This window comes from Argentina silus, assembly GCF_951799395.1.
Source record: "Argentina silus genome assembly, chromosome: 2".
NCBI lineage: Eukaryota > Metazoa > Chordata > Actinopteri > Argentiniformes > Argentinidae > Argentina > Argentina silus.
The window spans coordinates 4,165,466-4,185,259 of NC_139656.1; the positions used below are offsets into that span (position 1 = coordinate 4,165,466).

The 19,794-nt window shown below is 45.3% G+C and overlaps 1 protein-coding gene across 1 annotated transcript in view; it reads left to right on the plus strand.

The window, feature by feature from the left end:
• Positions 1-18,626, plus strand: part of nrg2a (neuregulin 2a) — a 38,068-nt gene extending 19,442 nt beyond the window's left edge. Inside the window, exons 4-10 of the mRNA XM_083664902.1 lie at positions 3,732-3,852; positions 7,000-7,076; positions 14,366-14,468; positions 14,889-15,012; positions 15,305-15,432; positions 15,825-16,049; positions 17,504-18,626. Of these exons, the coding sequence (XP_083521028.1) occupies positions 3,732-3,852; positions 7,000-7,076; positions 14,366-14,468; positions 14,889-15,012; positions 15,305-15,432; positions 15,825-16,049; positions 17,504-18,158 (1,433 nt within the window). The 3' untranslated portion in view covers positions 18,159-18,626. The remainder of the gene's footprint in view (positions 1-3,731; positions 3,853-6,999; positions 7,077-14,365; positions 14,469-14,888; positions 15,013-15,304; positions 15,433-15,824; positions 16,050-17,503) is intronic.
• Positions 18,627-19,794: the final 1,168 nt, after the last annotated feature.

A 19,794-nucleotide genomic window follows, 5' to 3' on the forward strand; every position in this document is an offset into this window, starting at 1 on the left:
TCTGTGTTTCACTAATATACGGTTCCATTGGTTACATGTCATAACTGTTATGTAATTATTGCCTATCAATTTCAGTTCCTTTTGCCTGAAAGCTGTTCAACCGCCTTTACTGAATGTGCCATTTAAAAGGTTCAGCAAAGACACGTTGTGGATCCGGAGTGGCTGGCCGAGGTCGAAATCGGAGGACGGGCTCATTTGTAATGCATGGAATGGAATGAGGAATGGTATCAAACACGTGTTTGATTCCATTGCATTCATTACAATGAGCCCGTCCTTCGATTTCTGCCTCCACCAGCCTCCCCTGTTGTGGATACAATCCTCAGGATAATGGTATTGTCAGCCATGATGGACAGTATATTAGAAATATAAACCTTATGAATTTAGATGAAAGAGTGCTTTATTTGTATTCTGTGTAAAAGGGAGTACTCCTGTCTCTGGTTGTCAAAGACACTTAAATCATATACAGTCCAATAACCTAACATAGCAGGGCATACCCCACATATGAACATCCCATCTGGTAGTGAGGGTAGTCTACAGAGGGCTCAGTAATAAAGAGTATAAAGCTCTTGGATGACAGGATGACATTAACAGTGTTCTGGTGTAACTGAACAGTCTACATTGATAATCACACATGGATAACTAGGACACTTCAATGTCATTCATTTGTTATGTCAGAGGCTTCATTCCACAAGTACAGTAAAAGGTGTTTATGGTGCAACAAGGACACACTGACTGAATTTTTTAACACATGATCATACAAAACCATTTCTCATGAATGAACTAACTAACTAACTAAAACAAAGAGGATGAATCTGTGGGAGTGTTATAGCGTAACTTAAAAAGAGACACGAGTGCTCTCTCCTTCTTGCTCCAATTAAGTTTAAAGAGCAGCGGTTAACCTACGTCATCAGACCTGCTCAGGTAAACAAGTAGAAGAGTCTGCATAAACTGCGTGTGTGTGTGTGTGTGTGTGTGTGTGTGTGTGTGTGTGTGTGTGTGTGTGTGTGTGTGTGTGTGTGTGTGTGTGTGTGTGTGCGTATGTGTGCGTGTGCTGGCAGGCCAGGGCTGAGGGCCAGGGTCAGAGCACCTCACAGACGGGAGAGGAGAACACACACTCTGCTACAGCTACAGTACACCTGGCCCTGGGCCAGCGGGCTTCTCTCCACGTATGAATTGTGCAAGCTGAGAGAACACTATTATTAGCAAAGTGTATGGCGCTTTTGTTCTTGGGACGGTTTTTTTTTTTTCCTCCTTCCGATTCGCTGCCATGTCATGCAATAGATTGTGAGATACCCGGGGATTGGAGAGGCCAGGGGTGTCTCTCCAGGTACAATTTGTGCTCTGACAAATCTGCTGTTGTCTGAGGTATGCTTTGTTTATAGAGGTTGTCAAAGCAGAAGTGATATATACTGTCCTATCCTGTAGGTGTCGAACACTAGAGCCATGTGCTTTTATTGATAAGATGCATTCCTATTGAATTCATTATTTGGTGTAATACTTAATATGTCATACTACGGTTTCATTTATTTCTAGTTTTCTTTCTCTCTTGGTTTATTTCTCTCTATCTTTCTCTCTTTCCCACTCTCTCTACCTGTGACGGGCATCTTTATCCCTTCATTTATGTATGCCAGTAGTGATAATCCAAATCAATTATGTCAATGTGTGGATAACACAGTGACACAAGGTCATGCTGCAGTGCCGTGTGTGTGTGTGTGTGTGTGTGTGTGTGTGTGGTGTGTGTGTGTGTGTGTGTGTGTGTGTGTGTGTGTGTGTGTGTGCGCGCGCGCGCCCACCTGTGTGTTGAAATGTAGTCTTCACCACGGCAGACAGAACAACCATGGTCACAGCCAGAATCAGAATCAGAATCAGAATTCTTTTATTTGGCCAAGTATATTTGCACATACAGGAAATTGAGTTGGTGAGGTTGGTGCATGGACATAAAAAACAAATAGCAAATCTTGACAAGAACCACAGCCCCTACTTAAATCACATTTGTTGTCACATACGTCCTTTTACATGGTATGGATCTTTGGGCGCTTGAATTAGCATACGGACTGCCCAGCAAGCAAGAATGTACGCAAACACATCTAAAAAAAATACCCAATAAGCTTTCATCCCAGTGAGGTGCTGACTGACAGATGATAGAGGCTCCGTCTCACTCTTTTGACAGAACACAGAGGCGTCCTCCCTCTTCTCCCTCCAAGGCCAGTCCTGCCACTCTTCACCTTTCTCAGCGTTCCCTGACTGTTCCCCCCCTGTCAGCAGGCCTCTTCCCAAAACATTGGAGCTCCATTCAAATAAGGCTAGAGGATTAAGTGTAGCTCCATGACATTTAAGCCATTCCAAGTCTGAATCAAGGGATAAACAAGAACTGCTATGCTATGTAGTGGAAATGTTTATCATTGCACATCTTGAGACAATGTCAACACTGGTGAGGGACACAATTCGATTTGTTGATGGAAAGATGGGGTGGTTTGATGTGAAGGATGAGTGATTCAATGAGACATGGCTGAGTGTTTCTTGTAGCCCTGAGTTTGTTGACTGTATCATGTTCCACTATTGTTATAAAGTTAGTCCTACTGTACCTCTTGCCAAACTAAGCCTACATAGTTTCAAGGATTATTTAGATTCCCAAATATACCATACATCATTTTTCATAAAATGTTCACTCTGTTTGCTCTCATTGTAAATACTTTTTGGTAACACTTTACATTAAGGTCACATTTGTAAATGGTTTATAATTAGTTAATAAATCATTTATAACCAGTGTATTATTCAATTATAAACCATTACAAACAGTTATAACTCATTAGTTTAGATATTCGATATTCACTTGGTGCTTGCCAAATAGGGAGCTTGCAATCAGGAGCCAGTTATTAATGCTTTATAAATGGACTTATAAATGCTTTAGAAACTAAACCTGATGTGAAATCGTGCATTGGAATAAAGCACTGAAGGATAGAGAAAGGACTGGCTGGGTTAAGAATAAAGACATATATTTATTCCCCATATATATTATTCAGACGGTTATGGACATGATAAAGCGGACTCTACACACTAGTGGTCACATGACCAACTAACACAAGTTAACATTACGTAATATCTGACTCCAAAAGATATGTTATGGTTAATAATGATTGATAATGATTTGCTCATCCCTGTGTGAGAGACACTCGATCATATCGGATCCTAGATTCCATTAAGAAAACCCAATAGGCTATTTCCATGCTCTCAAGTTACAATTAATCATAAGCAGTTTACACTTGGTCCAATACCTGAATCTAATGACTCATCTCTACGTCTTGTTTAACGATGCATGTGAACATTAGACATTAATGGTGAACTCTATGTGATAACCTGGTCACAATTATGTTGTGCTGTTATAACTGTTTGTAAATGGTTTATAATCGAATCATAAACTGGTTATAGGTGATTTATTAACAAATTCTAAACCATTTATAAAACCTTTACAAATGTGACCTTAATGTACAGTGTTACCTACTTTATTCTTTACAATGATCATTGTCTTTGTCCATAGTATTCTACATATTCTGTACAGTGAATGTGTACAGTATGGCTGTACAGTGGATGTGTACAGTGTGACTATACAGTGGTTTGACACTCTTAAATGACTGATCATCACCGACACACAATCAATACTAAGAATGTGTCCCTATAAATGTCTGTGAGATATTGTGCTGTGTTAATCTTTGCCTCTCTGTCCTCCTCAGTAACCACCACACTCTCTCCAGGCTCAGGCCACGCCAGAAGATGCAATGACACAGAGAAAGCCTACTGTGTGAACGGCGGAGACTGTTACTTTATACATGGTATAAATCAGCTCTCCTGCAAGTGAGTTCTCTCTCTCTCTCCTCTATTCCTGGATTTGACACAGAGCGCGTTTAGCTGTATTTTTAGAGTTTGTTTGCACTTTGTTGTTGTCAGCGACTGTCTTGTTTTTGTACTTGTGTTGTGAGATGAAGAGCAGTACATTGATCATGATTCTAATGTTTCTCTTTCCTCTCCCTTCATCCAAGTGATGTGTTTCCTCCCTGAAAGGTTGAAGCAAAGTTGATCGTTATAATTCATCTGTTACCTCTCTCGTTAAGATGTCATCAACACATTCATCTGTTCGTTTTATTAATAGGAGAAATCGTTTTTAAGTGATTTTTAACTTTCTCCAACATGTTAAAGCCCATTTCCCATGCCCCCTGTTTAACATTCTCATACCTCTCTATCACCCCATCCATCCATCCATCCACTCACCCACCCACCCATACACCCATCCACCCATCCACCCATGCATCCACCCACCCATTCATCCCCTCATTCATCCATCCATCCACCCACCCATCCATCCATCCACCCACCCACCCACCCATCCATCCACCCACCCACCCACCCACCCACCCACCCATCCATCCACCCATCCACCCATCCACCCATCCACCCACCCACCCATCCATCCACCCACCCATCCATCCATCCATCCATCCACCCACCCACCCACCCATCCACCCACCCACCCATCCATCCATCCACCCACCCATCCATCCATTCATCCTCTCTCTTACAGGAGGAGCAGTGCAGGAGCACAGAAAGGCCCAGCTAGTGTGCAGTGTGTGTCTATTGTTGAGATGTGTCTCTTTTATGTGTACTTTAAGTCCCGATAAGGAAAAGCATGGTTTGCTCAACCTTTTCAGCCCACGTTTAGCGTGCAAGAGGGTTGCCTTTAGAAATGTCATGATTCACTGGTTTAGTGCAAATATTTACACCAGTCAAAGACCTCCAGCGTGGTAAATAGAATCATTGCTTACATCTCAAGTCCTTAGGAAATGGGATTTACTAAATTGTTTTAAATCAGGAGTGGTAAGGACAAGTTGTTGGTGATGAGGCAGTTCTTAAGGGCAGTTCTTAAGGCCCAAACTATAAACAATTAATCATGCTGGAGTTTTTCTGTGTATCTGTTTCATGCACTTTGGGCGCTATGCTCACATGCATGTTGTAGTGAGAAAACGTGTAGCCTATTTAAGTGTACATTACGACGTTTTCTGTCTGTGCTTTAACTTGCTCGTCAAACTGAAATGCCCTAATGTTCGACCAAGGTCTCTGATAGGTATGCTGGCATCCCCTAGTAAACACTGACATCCCCAGTCGATATGTTATGGCTCCACTGATATACAGGCAAGACTGGGGTGCACTACAGCAGGTACATTGGCCAGCCCTTGTGTGTGTGTGTGTGTTCAGCTGGCCCCAGGAACACTGCTCAGCAAGCAGTGAGGACATGGCTGCAACAGCCATTCAATAAGCTGTGTACAAATTGGAGGGAGCAATAACTCAATTGCTGCAGCTAATTCACTCACGGTCGAGGCACGGGTCCAGAAAAGTCGGATAATGCAGTGGAGGCCTGCAGGGAATTGTTGCCCCAAAGCCATCTCATTCAATATAGGCCAAGCTTCAGCAGGTATTACTCACCGGCTGAACAAGTCTGGCCGACAGCTGGCCCTATTTTTATGCCCGGCTCCTTCACTTTGAAATATAAAGTTCTTTAGAGGGAAAGAAAAGTTAACAAACAACCCTGAAGGTAATTATTTCCCTGACATGTAGGGAGTAGGTGTGTGTATTTCAGGGCATGGCATGTGGCACAGTACCAGCCACTCTAGGTTCCTGTAAGCCAGTGACAAAATGAAGGACACTGAATGATTAAGACGAGGGAGACCATGGGTGAGAGGTGATCTTTATCCACTCGTCAATGTACCTGCTCTTCTTCCTGAGCGAACTCTTCAAACTGCATTATTATCAAGTGACTCCACTCATAAGATATCTGAGTGCGGACTCCCTTTTTGTTTGTGTGTGGCGTGTGTATTTTGAAAGGAGCAATTGAAACCTGTTTTACCACTCTAACCGATATTTATTTGTGTCAGTACTGGGATACTGCGCTCTTTCTTTTCCGAAGATAGATTAAATATCTGTAGATTATATAGTGACAGCACAGTGTTTTTACTCATTTCTGTGCCAGTATTCAACCCTATATTAACATTAGTATGCCCAGCTTAACATATCACTCAGTATGAGTAATTTGGCATGGAATATCACAATACCCCAGGGAGGCATTTTGTAAATCTCATAAATCATGAGGAATGACCTCTGTTGGAGTGGCGGTCTCGTTGGTGGAGTGTGGAATGTTGGCACCACTCAATGAGCCGCACATCCTTATTTGATGAGAGAGAAGGGAAAGAAAGAGAGAAAAAATAGAAAGAGAGAGAAAGGAGAAGAAAGGAGAAGAAAGGGGTAGTGGAGAGACAAGGGTTGTTGCAGCATATTTGATTAAGTGGACAACAACAAAACGGATACTTACAATGAAAGAGTGACCAAGAGAGAGGCAATAAAAGTACAATATGGACAAATGGGAAGTCTGACAAAATCCCACAGCTAGTACAGTGTGTGATATATGGTCTCTATGAGATACTAGATGGGATGAAACGGGAATTCTGTAATAAAATGTAAAAATACTGGTTATTTTTCCACTCAAACAAAACATACATAGTATTTGCAAGAGGCCATGGGGAAATGATTGGGAGGGGTTGTCAGCATCCCCCTGCCTCCCTGTGGGGGCCCCCCACCCCCTACCCTCTACCCCCTACCCCCACCCCTGCCCCCCGGCACTCTCAATCAGAACAACATTGTTTCCATGACCTCTGCCTTCCTACTTTGTGTATCTGTCAGTTAAAGCATGTCTGCAGTATGGAGGAAAGGGGTCATTATATCCGTAAAAATTGAGGTTATTGAGAGGGAGGGTTTGAAGGGGAGGGAGGGAGGGAGGGAGGGAGAGGGGTGTATGTGTTTGTATTTTAGCCTTTTACTCTTCTACTTTCTCGCAGGCCTCCTCCAGCAGTAAATTGTTCACAGAGTTGTAACCCTTCCTGTGTTTCTCACATCACTTTGTCCCCCTCCCCTCTCCTCTCCTCTCCTCTCCTCTCCTCTCCTCCCCTTCCTCAGATGTCCAGACGGATACTTCGGCCCACGCTGCTTGCAGACGGAACCACTGCGGTTGTACATGCCCAATCCATACAAAAGTATGTTCCCATTACACCAACAGCCGAGAACAGAGTCACGGTTGTCACTGGGTTCTCTCTGTGCCTCCTCTTCCTCCTCCTCCTCCTCTTCCTCCTCTTCCTCAGGTCAAAACCAGCGATGGGCTGTGCTCTGCACCACGGTTCCACCCCCGGGATCACTCTGCTTGTGCTGTCTGTGGTGGTTGTGCTGTTGTTCTAATTCTGTGTTTTCTGCTCTCCTCTCCTCTCTTGTCTCTCTCTCCCTTCACCTCCTCCCTTTCTCTTGTGCATATCCTCTCCTCTCGATACCCCCCCCCCACCCCCCCTCACACCCACCCCTGCTCTACCTCACCCTTCCTTCCCTCCCTCCCTCTCTTTTTGTGGTTTTGTTTCCTTCCATCAGGTGTCCAAATGACTTTACTGGCGATCGCTGTCAAACCTACGTTATGGCCAGTTTCTACCGTATGTCCATTTCCTCTTCTGTCTGTCTGTCTGTCTGTCTGTCTGTCTGCCTGTCTGTCCTGCATGTCCGGTGTTGCCATGTGGCATGGACTCTGTGTTGGTCTCTAATAGTTGTTGCCCTACCGTCCCCCGTCTGTTCACAATCAGTTCAGCTACCTCGCCCTGTGGTAATGTTCCCCTCAGAACCGTTGTTCATTTGTTGATTTTGTTTCTAATTTGAACCCCCCCCCCCCCCCCCCCCCGGAGAATTAGCATAGCAATGCATACAAGGAACGACCATTAACACGTTTGAACTGCATGGTGTTTGTTATGCCCTTGAAGTAGAAGTGTATTGCATGTGTATTCTTAGAATGGAGCCTAACCCAATAGTGGTGAGTATTGAGCTGAATTGGATTGCTGTGTGCGGTTCCACATAGGGAGAGAACCGTGCTACTGGTCGACGGCACGGCAGCACACTCTAACATGATCAATATCAAGTCTTTACTAACACCTCCAGGTTGCTTGTGCTGTATGTTATTTAATCAGCCACAAACACAATTATTTATGATAACATTAGTACTTATCCATGGACAAGAAGACAACCCCTAATTATTTAGCATTAACTCTCTGACATTAATGTCAGGTGACGTGGCTGTTCATATACTGGACTGATGCCACCTGGTTTGGATGAATATCAAACACAGCACAGTCCTGTTGACGGATGATGTCAAGTGGACTTCAGTCTAATGCCACTGTAATTTTTGTCAGTTTATCATAGATTATACAAAACTATGACAAGGAGTTATTGTTCCAGAGGTTGTTTTTTTGTTCATGTCTGTGTATCACCACTACATCCTTTAGGGAATGCAATAAGCAATAAGTGCACATGTAGACATCACACCACTTCATATGGATGCTCACCTGTAAGATGCACAGACAATGAGAACACCTCCCTTTTATACAAGCTAGCTACATTTCACCGTCATACGATGGAGCAGGGCATTTCTAGACATTGGCTGCTGTTTGACAACACACACTCTTGTTTGCACTGCAACAGTCAACACTGCACTGCATGCACATATTCCAGTCATCACAAAGCTCGTGTAGCTCCACCAGGATGCCATTCTCACTGCAGAGTAGACCCTACCCCCTCTCACAGTGGTCCTCAGCCCTGGGTTCCTGCCCTATAATTACACTACAGTGTTAAACACCTCAACCCGCCCGGGGCGACAGGATTTAACCCAGCACCGTTCCACGTTGGCAAACACAGCAAACATGTCCGTCAACCTCAGAATTACACCCAGATTAGACAGAGGCATGTGGAGAACTTTAACTCGACAGTTTATGCCTTTAGGATATAGGCTTTGATATATGTCCATCCACTGTGTGTGATCCTGCCTCTGTTGCCACATCAACATCAACAAGTTCCCAGTGATATGCAGCATATGCATAAAAAGAGATTTAACATTTTAACAACACTACTTCAGGAATGGTTCTCCAGTTTCCTTTTCAGAAAAAGTTAATATTTATGATATGCAATTACAGAGACTGTATGATTATTGGCGCTGTATCCGTGTTATATGATTTATTGCAACGGTGTAGTTGTGTAGTACATCCATCACCACTGTGTGCTTATGAACACTACTCAATTGAAAAATATACCACATCATTTGAACTGCCTGTGGACGTGCCTGTTGCTACCTGCAGACCCTAACCAGTGCTGATACATTCAGACGGGTATACTGTACCGACAGTACTGTACTGCTGCTGGCTCTGAGCAGAAAGCGGTGCGGGGGAGCTCTCACTCCACTGCAAGTTCTGTTTAACCTCTATGCCGTCAAGTGAGGTGAACCCGATTGAGATGCACAAATCCTGCCTGTTCAAGAATCACATTGATTGCCAGCAGCACCTCTAGCAAAGTCAACAGTGAAGCCAGCCATTTTGTCCTCATATTACATGTTGAGACCCAAGAAATATGAGGTGTCTTTGTTGAGACCTCAGAAATGGGCACCTTCCATGAGGATAATACATCAGTACTTGGTATTCTGTTGAGACATCAGACACGGCCAAATGTTTAATAAACGTTGGACCGAGCAGGGATATAAAATCTAATTACATAAACCATTCATCTTAATCTGATCCTTAGAAATGGCACCAAAAGTTGCCTACCATTCATGACCCTATTAAGAAGGCATGTGCCCTGCATGTACACACAAGAGTAGCATTGGGAACAAGATTTAGGCACAACTTTTAAGCTGAATCGGAATAAAAGGCTGTGCAGACAGACTGAAAAGGGCAGAGCCTCCGCCCTCTCCCGGCGCGAGATCTGACATGTGAGAGATAATTCGGAGCAGACTAGAGAGGAAGCCGTTCCTGTGCACCAATTTCCTCTCGACGTTCACATGCTTGTCTGTCACAGTTTCAAGATTGCACACCAATACCAGAGGTCAGGACTCACAGCAAGTCACAGCACTGCAGCAAAAAACGGAGACTAAATTTGACTTTAGAAGTTGAGTCAGCCAGAGAGAGTGAATGCATCCCAATAAGTGGTGGTCACCCCAACAAGTTTTCTATGTATCAAGGCAGAGAAAGAGAGCCACTCTAATGTACTATGTAATCTCTCTGATAGTGGTGGATACATTCAACCTCTGGAGTTGTTATGCAATTCCCACCACGCTGTGAGGGACATTTTTGAGCCGAAACCGAATCTATTATATGGACCATATACATCATACTATATGGGAACACATTCAGACTCCCCGAACCTCCTCGTCCCATTCCTCCTCCTCCTCCTCCTCCTCCTCCTCCCCTCCTCGCACTGGTGTCTCCCGTACCCCCGGAGATCTCATTGACAACTATACAGAGAGAGAGAGAGAGAGAGAGAGCCGGATCGCCCCAGCCCCTCAGCCTCAGCCGGGGCCCGGGCTGGCTTTACCAAGAGCACGTTGTCATGACAACAGCCGGGATTTGCTGCAACCGGAGTAGAGCAAGTGAGCTGTCAGAGATATGGGCTCAGCTGGAATGGTGCAGCCCTTCCTTCACTCCTCCCTATGGCCTTGCTCCTGCATGCAACAGAATTCCCCTACAAATCTGACAGTTTAACTTTGTTTTCCGCGTATGAGGTGAAATATGGCTCTTAATTAGTTAGCAGTATCATGTTCGCGGCTATAAGATGGGGCCGGAGGACCTGACTGCAGGGGTCTACTCTCTTTTCAGAGATACATTCAGCCGCCCCCCCCCCCCCCCCCCCCCTCTCCTCCTCCCGTGATCGCAGTCACACTGTAGGCTTTCATTGTCACACACTCACACAGGTCTTATATTACATACTTTAATATATACTATACATTACTGTTGACCAGTAAACCGCACCATCCTCCATCACATCTCCTAATGCAACACTAGATAAGAGTGATTTGACTTGATTCTGTATTCCAGTAGCGTACAGGTAAGGTGTTTCTTGTATAATGTCATGACAACATAAAATTCCAAGTTTCCAGAATGTTGCCTGTGTTGAATGTAACATTAACATCGGACTGTGCTGCCTTGTACAGAGTACCAACATAAAAGTAACATCTAACATACCATTCATGGCCAGGAGTGCTAGATTCCCTAAACGGAGAAATTCAAATCTATTAACTCAACAACTAATCGATACGTGACGATGATCATTGGCGAAGTAATGCACTACTTCTTAATCTGCTCTAAATTGCTAGCCCAGAGATGCGGTTTAGTCAGTCTATTGTAGCAGTAGGTTTGTTTGAGGTCTGGTCCTGCATGCTCTAACTGCTTGCTGTTGTCTTGTGTCTCTGGTGCTTGTTAGATGTGAAGGGCGTCTTATCTTGCCGATGTCCATGCTATCGTTCTGTTACTGACCCCCCCCCCAACTCTGTCTTTCAGTGTCAGTCGCTTAACGCCACATATATATATGTGTTATATCAGTATGTGTTTAAATGTATGTTGGAAGGTGTCTCTCTTAAACTGTTCTCTTCTTCTTTTTGTTTCTTTTTTGTTTTGTTTTTTTGTTTTCCAACTGTCAACTTTCTGCAATGGCAGAGCATCTTGGGATTGAATTTATGGGTATGGAACAATCCTTCATTTTGTTTCCCAGACTTAAGTAGAGCTGCGTAGATCTCCTTCCGTTTGACATGCTTCCATTCCCTCCCTCCTGCGAGGTGGACTCTAAAGCAAATGGGCCCATTGATTAACCAATCGATCTGTCAATCAACCATGCAGTAACTCATTGGGCTGAAAAACATTCTTGTCGTAGTCAATGGAGCTGACCCTCCCTCAAACATTAACATGGGTGTCTTTATCTACAGCCTTCATCCCAACAGATAGAGAAAGGTAGAAACAATAGTATGAGAGTCTCCTCTCCAGAGGGAGTAGTTGTGTTCTCCAAATGAGTATGACTCCTTCAGAAACCTTCTCTCAGGGGTTGTTGACGTCAGAGAGGTTGGCCTGAGCATCAGTGGCTTTATACCGGCCTGGTGTTTACTTCAGAATAAACACTGCAAGAGTGTGTAGTTTCGTGTGATTTTGTTAACACACACGGGGGGGTAGTGTTAACAGTAGTGTGAAATTAATTACATTACACAGGAAGAGTTGTGTCACCCTTCAGTCCTTCAAACACACAAGCACACACAGACTCTCTCTCTCTCTCTCTCTCTCTCGCCCTCTCTTTCTCTCTCTCTCTCTCTCACCCTCTCTCTCTCTCTCTCGCCCTCTCGCCCTCTCTCTCGCTCTCTCTCTCTCTCTCTCTCTCTCTCTCGCCCTCTCCCGTTCCAACAGAACCACTTGGCCTCCAACTGACTTGGTATTAGTGCCCATGTCAACAATGGCCCAATTATACAGTACCATGTTCCAGCTTGTGTTAGCAAAGACCACAGTCAATATCCGCATCACTGAGATACAGGAGCACAGGGTGAGGGCTGCAGATAGACACCCATTTTCTATCTTTCAACCAAGACCTTCAGTCGATTTCCTCCAGGTTTGCTTTACGTTCTCCCTTCTACCCCCCTGCCCCCCTGTAACAAGCATGCTATGCCAGGTTTACAGTTGACTACCACCCATATCTCTCCAAACGGCCCACTCTACTCATTGAAAACTGTGTCATTCTCCTCATTCCCTCAATCTTTTGCCTTTAAACTCTATCTTTTCATCTGAAGCCTCTATTCTTGCTGTATTTGTTTGTATGTCATCTTGCCCTGTTCTGCCTGCACCCATCCATTACTTTTAGTTTGGTTGACAATTGGATCTAAAATGGGTGTAAAAATAGACATGCTTTTTAGTTGCTGGTTTGATTGACCCTTTTAAACAAAGGGATTACTGTATTTTGAGCATGTCATACTATATTTGGAACATCAAGAAATGTTCTGTTTCTTTATTTTCCCGTCCATATTTCTGTAATTCCTTTCCCATGCAAATGCCTGTGATACAGATAATGCAGTCTTGTTTTCTTCTGAAAACAGATATGGTAGACAGCTTGTGAAGCTACAGAGAATTTATATTCCTGATTCCTCTCACTGTTGGAAATTATTCATCCTGTAATAACAACCAATAGGGCTTAAATATTGCTCTGTTTGCCACTATAAATAAATATTGATGATTTATTTATAGTGTCAGAAAGCTGTCTAAATGGGGCGCTTAGTGACGTAGCACACTAATGCGCTTACCACGTAATCGCAAGGTTCCTGGTTCGATTCCGACCCTCGACCTATCTTGCATGTCGTCCCTCCTCTCTCTCCCATCCTTCCTGTCAATCTCTACTGTCTTTATCCCAATAAAGCAGAAATACCCTAAAAAACATATTTAAAAAAAAAAAAGAAAAAAAAGAAAGCTGTCTAAATGCAATTAATTTTTATTACATCATTTATCACATGCCCACTACTACGGTACGTACCCCCATTCACTCTCCTGGGGTAAAGCGGTACCTTGCTATCCCCGCCCCACAAGAGCATTTCTATGGGAAAGGAAAGGCTGATCAAAAAAAACAAAACACTAATACTGTTTATTTGATGTAGTTTCTATTATTGATGATCTTAATAATATATGTAACTTTGGATGCAACGGTCCATGTTATATTTGTAGTGTGTTTAAAGCATGCTCCGTGCCTGCAGGGACCCCCTTGGCTGCTATTCTGCTTGTGTGAGCGCCTCTGTGACATGGTTGTACAGTAGTGGTGTGGACCGTGAGAGAGAGGGAAGGGGGACGAGAGGCCTCAATGTGGCTGAGAGTGTTGATCAGATGGCCTCTCAGGTGGATTCCCCTCCATGAATGAGGCACTCTCGAAATCAGAGCAGCAGATTTGGGGCAGCTTAAGTATTTTGATCTGTTTTGGATCCATTTCAGGCAGATGCTCTCATATCCATGACGAGTATGTGTTAGGCCTTGCCCAATGCATTTACACAGCATTTTTGCATCACATAGGAAGGACAAAAGGCATTCACACTTAATTAAGATGTTTCTTTTTTTGAGAAGACTGTTATCAGTGGACATCAGGCATCTCAATAGCATGCACATATGTAGGATGTTTAAGTGATGTTTTGGTTATAAATTGTGTTTTTTTGTTATAAAGTATTGTATTTAAAATCTTCATATTCCAATTCGTCTTCTTGGAGTGAGAGCATCTGCTTTACTCGTGAGTGCAGAGGTGTTGAGCTATGGGGGAGGGGCTTCACACGACAGGGGATATGGTGGGAGATTACAGAGATTACAGATGTTTAAACTTGCACCTTCAAGGGACTGATGTTTTTTTGTTTTTTCTGGCTCTTTCCCTGTGTGTGTGTGTGTGTGTGTGTGTGTGTGTATGTGTGCGCGCGTGTGCACGTGCGCGTGTGCGTGTGTGTGCACGTTTGGTATTCTGTCCACAGAGGCAGAAGAGCTCTACCAGAAAAGAGTCCTGACAATCACGGGTATCTGTGTGGCTCTGTTGGTGGTAGGCATCGTGTGTGTGGTTGCCTACTGCAAAACCAAGTAAGTTATCCTGGGACAGTATGGACCAGCCAGTTCTCCAATCACAGTACTATGCTCTTGCACACACAGTATAACAGAGAAAGGTAGTTTGCACCATGTCCATTTCAACATTCAAGCCTACAGTACATCTTGCTAAGGTGATTATTCTAAGTATTAGAATACCTTTTTTTTTTTAGACATTATTGAATTATAGTACCAAGTATTATCTCAGGGATAGCAAAGAATCCATACAAACATACTGTACAGTATATAACCCTTCTGGATATGGCTCTTCATTCACATTTACATTTACGGCATTTAGCAGACACCTTTATCCAAAGCGACTTACAACAAATACATTTGACTAAGTAAGTGAATCATCTATCCATCTTCATGAGCTCAGCGACACTGCCATTAAGGTGACTGGTATCTGCTTCTCAGGAAACAGAGGAAGAAGATGCACAATCACCTGCGACAGAACATGTGTGCAGATCATCCCAACCGGAACCTAGCGAACGGACCCAATCACCCTGGACCAGGCCCAGAGGAGATCCCCATGGTAGACGTGAGTCACCAACTGATGTATTGAGCTTTTTATTGATATATATAACTCTCATAACTATGACACAGGCAGGATTGTGTTTAATAAAGGGTTTAATAATAGGGGTGTCTTTGACAAATGCAATGAGTGGAAATGGATTACCCATCGCCCCCGCTTTAACTTTCTTGCACACCACAGAGATAAAATATAATGCAGAGTTGAATCCGATGTGGAGTTGCACAGTTCCCTCTCCTGATCATCCCTCCCCCTCCCTCTCCCTCTCTTACCACGTTTCAACCCCCTCTCTGTGTTGCAGTACATCTCAAAGAACGTCCCTGCAACTGAACGAGTCATACGGCATGGAACAGAGGCCTCCTTCCCCGGCAGCCATGCGTCTTCCAGATCACACAACTCCTCCACCCACGCCCATTCATCCACCCACAGGTACAGTAACCCCTGAACCTCCACCTAACTCCCCCGCTGCACACACGACAGGTAAAACATTGAGGTTTACAATGTGCATCTAACAATGCCATTCCTCATTCCATTCCATGCGTTACAATCAGCCCGTTCTTGGATTTCTGCCTCCCCTGAAAAACATGCAATACTGTATACTGTACACTCATACACACAGACATGCTGGGCCATATACTTATATTTATGGGCTTATTCTCATGCTACAGGTAACACGTATGTTTATATTGTGCATGCACAGACAGGCATACTGTATAGATGCACACATATGCAGTCACGCGCGCACACACGCACACACACACACGTACACACACACACACGCACACAGACCGGAACATATAATTCCACCATCTTATTCTCAGACACGAGGAGCGGACGTGGAGCCTGGAGCGGACCGACAGCGTCCTCTCGGACTCCCCCTCGGGTATGATGTCGTCTTCCGTGGGGACCAGTAAATGCAACAGTCCTGCGTGCATGGAGGCGCGGGCCAGGCGTGCCGCACACTGTGGCTTTACTGAGCCCCACCGGCCCGGCCTGCAGTACGGCGACTCCTTCGATTCGCTGGGGGACTCTCCGCACAGCGACAGGTGGGACCGCGGCCCCTCTCTGTGTGGCCGTGGCACCGGGGCATTTCCTAGTGCCCACGTTAGGACGCCTCGTTTCTCAGCTGGCTCTCTGTCAGCCCCTGGAGGCCAGCGAGGGCACTTTGAAAGAGTCAATGGCAAATACCACAGACAGACACGGCGAGGTACTGAGCCACACCGTAGGGCAGCCGGACAGCTCTGAATAGTGTTACTTTTGCGACGTCTTGTTGTGATTCTGTAAGAGGACGAGGTCGAGGAAGAGGTGGATAGTAACAGCCAGTTCTGGGTTTTTTTCCGTGTTAAACACAACATCTGTGGAGGAGGGTCAGTGCCGGGGTTAGAGCAGTTAGAAGTGATACAGACAGCTGTATTTAGAAAGGCAGGAATCTGCTGTTAAGCCTGCGTTCGCCCCTATCTCCAATGCCAGCAAAACATGAGGATTTATACCGTGAGGGGTTCATTAAGTCAGCAAGAGCAGAACAACAGGTGATCTCCGGGGTGAAGGTCTCTGGCGGGCTCTGTTGCTCGTCAGCTCAGCTTAACTCTCTGATGCTTCATGGCTTCATATCTTTAACGTGTGTTATTGTCGGGACAGGCTTTATCTTTTCCAAAGGTTTTGAAAACTCAATAGAAAAATATCCGACTTCTATTTCTTGATTTGTGTTGTGTTAGAGTGATATACTGTGAAGTGAGAATGAGCTCAGTTATATGTAAAAAAAAAAATATATATAAAAAAAAAAGAAAAAAAGACTGAACTGTGCATTGCCGTGCGAAGCTTTTCAACAAGGTTTAAAAAGGAATAGTCATTGACTGTATTTACTAGGTTTGCCATTGGATCTTTCAGATGCTTCTTTCCTAAAGTGTGCATTGTGATTTCCCCCCGTGCCATAGAACATATGAGGGTAGAGGGACAGGGGAGGAGGTGCACCCATTGAATCGGACATGTCAACACTTTACACAAGTCGGGACAACAAATCAACACACACATATTTACCCCATATACATACAGTATAACCCTCACCTACCCAACATCGCAATACTAAACACACTCAACACTGGCTCATTTATGAACCTAACAAAGAACACAACAGCCTAACTGGAAACACACTAACCAGCTCAAAACAACATCTGCACACTAACCAGACAAACACCACAGAACCTTGACAGTCTGTCATTGATGTTATTGGATAGTGGGTCCGTGTCCCACGTCACTGTACGACAGAACGTCTAACTTAGCCGCTGCTGTTTGGCATGGTCCTCTCTCTCCCCTCCCCTCCCCTCCCCTCCCCTTCTCTCCCCTCTCCTCCTCTCCCCTCCTCTCCTCTCCCCTACCCACTCCCCTCTCCTCTCCCCTCTCTTCCTCTCCCCTACCCACTCCCCTCTCCTCTCCCCTCTCTTCCTCGCCCCTCCCCTCCCCTCCCCTCCCTCTACCCTGCCCACCCTTACCTTCGCCACAGGTATGTGTCGGCCCTGACGACGCCGACCCGTCTCTCGCCAGTGGACTTCCATTACTCACTGCCCCCGCAGGTGCCTACCTTCCAGATCACCTCCCCCAACGCCAGCCACGCCATGTCCCTCCCGCCCGCCGCCCACACCCCCTACCCCCTGGAGGACGACCAGCCTCTGCTGCGCCGCTACCAGGTGCCCCTACACGACGCCCAGCGCCAGGAGCCCTACCGGCAGCAACGCCGCACCTACCTGAACGACAGCACGGGCAGCCTGCCCTCCAGCCCCTACCGGCTGGCCGAGGAGGAAGACTACGAGACCACGCAGGAGTACCTCTCCTCCCTGGAGCAACCAAAGAGAAGCGGGTCCGGCGGGGGTGGGGGCCGGCGCTGGCGGAGGTCCAGACTGAACGGCCACGTAGCACCGCGAGGCTACGAGGCGTCACGGGACTACGGCTCTCGCAGCTGCCTGACGGACAGCGAGTCGGAGGAGGAGGGCGAGAGCACGCCCTTCCTCAGTATGCAGAACATGAACGCCGAGCCCTCCACCATCTACAGACCGGCGGACAGTCGGACTTCTCACTCATCGGGGCGGCACGGTGGGCGCGGGAGCATACAGACCAGACTGACGCACCCGCGCTCCAAACCGGACAATGCACCCCATTAAAGAAAAAAAACGACCTACCAACAAAAATCAATATACTATAGACCTGCACCTATAAGAAATATTTTTATTTTATATAACTAACAGATATTCTAAACAAATGAAATATTTATTTTCATTTTAGCAAAAGTTGTCTACTAGTTAACAGCAAAGACTTTTTTATAGGGAAAACTCTATTTATATGTACATTTTGATTTACAGCATAAAAAGACGTGCCAATTTTTTCACAACTTAAAAAATAGAGTAATATTGTGGTGCCTTTTGCTGTATGCCGATGCCAGAGGGCCAGTGGAGGTTTTTGTAGCCTTTCTTAAATGGACGCCTCATTTTTTATACACATTTTCTCTTTTGTTTTCTCTTTTGGCCTTTTTTTTCCTTTTCTTTCCAGGTTGCGTTCTTTTGGGAGTCTAGCCCCATCGGAACATTGCCCTTTCCCTTCCTCATCATGCAATATAAACCACTTCAACATAAGGTGTATGTTTACATGAATATAATTCGCCTATAGGGTTTATCATTTTTGGCCTCTCCAATAGGAAATCTATTAAATGCAACGCAGATCCTTTTTGCTCTCTGAGTGGGGAGGGGTGTGTGCGCCTGTGTGTGTGTGTGTGTGTGTGTGCGCGCGCCTGTGTGTGTGTGTGTGTGGGTGGGTGCGTGTGTGCGCCTGTGTGTGTGTGTGTGTGTGTGTGTGTGTGTGTGTGTGTGTGTGTGTGTGTGTGTTAGATCTAATATGATGTTGTACCAACCAACTTGTTGCTGTATTGGGCGCCAAAGCAAGGTGTATCAGTAGATGAAAGCTGCTGATCCTGGGCAGTGAGCCCTAGCATGGGTTCCAGGGGTGTGCTGCTGTTTGGTAGAACGTTCCGTATGTGGTTGCTTGATGTGTGTTTACAGCTGCCCTGCCCAGCTCTGCCCCACCCACCCTTCTGTCCCAACAGGGTAAAGGTTTGTCTTATGGTAGCCTCCAACTATCCTGGCCTGTCTGTGATTCTGAATGAGAAATGCCATTGGCCAGTGTAGCAGTTGGTCTGGAGCTATCTCTGCCATTAGTGATAGTGGCTCACTACAAAGAGACAAAAAAAAACAGAACATCCCATCAATTTCTCAACTCCTCCCATGACCCCCGTGTCTCCTCATCCTCCTCCTCATGTGTCCATTGTGTTCCTGTGGCCAGAGTTAAGGGCCGCACAGCGTCTCAGGACTTCCACCTGCCCCTCTGCCCCCCTCTGTCCTCTGCCCCCTCTGCCCCCCTCTGTCCTCTGCCCCCTACCCATCAGACCTGCCTAAGATTAAGGTCCACCCAAGGACATAGACAGACACGTCTGACCTGCTGTTCCTCTGAGCGCTCCCATAGAGAGAGAAGGAAAGCAGTATGGAAGCAGCTCAGCGGAGAACAGGACAGAACACACTAAACAATACAAAAGAAATAGCTGTGAAACTTCGGAGGGTCATAAAATGCCAAAATATGCAAACTTTCTATTTTGCTCTGTTTGATGACATCATTTTCTAAGAGGTGACTGTAGTGTGTTGTGTGAAAACTATGTAATGCCTATAGTGTAGAAGAAGAAATAACATGATATCAATACATATTTCTATACGTTATTATGTTCATGCAGTTATGCAGCCATTGCTCAAATTA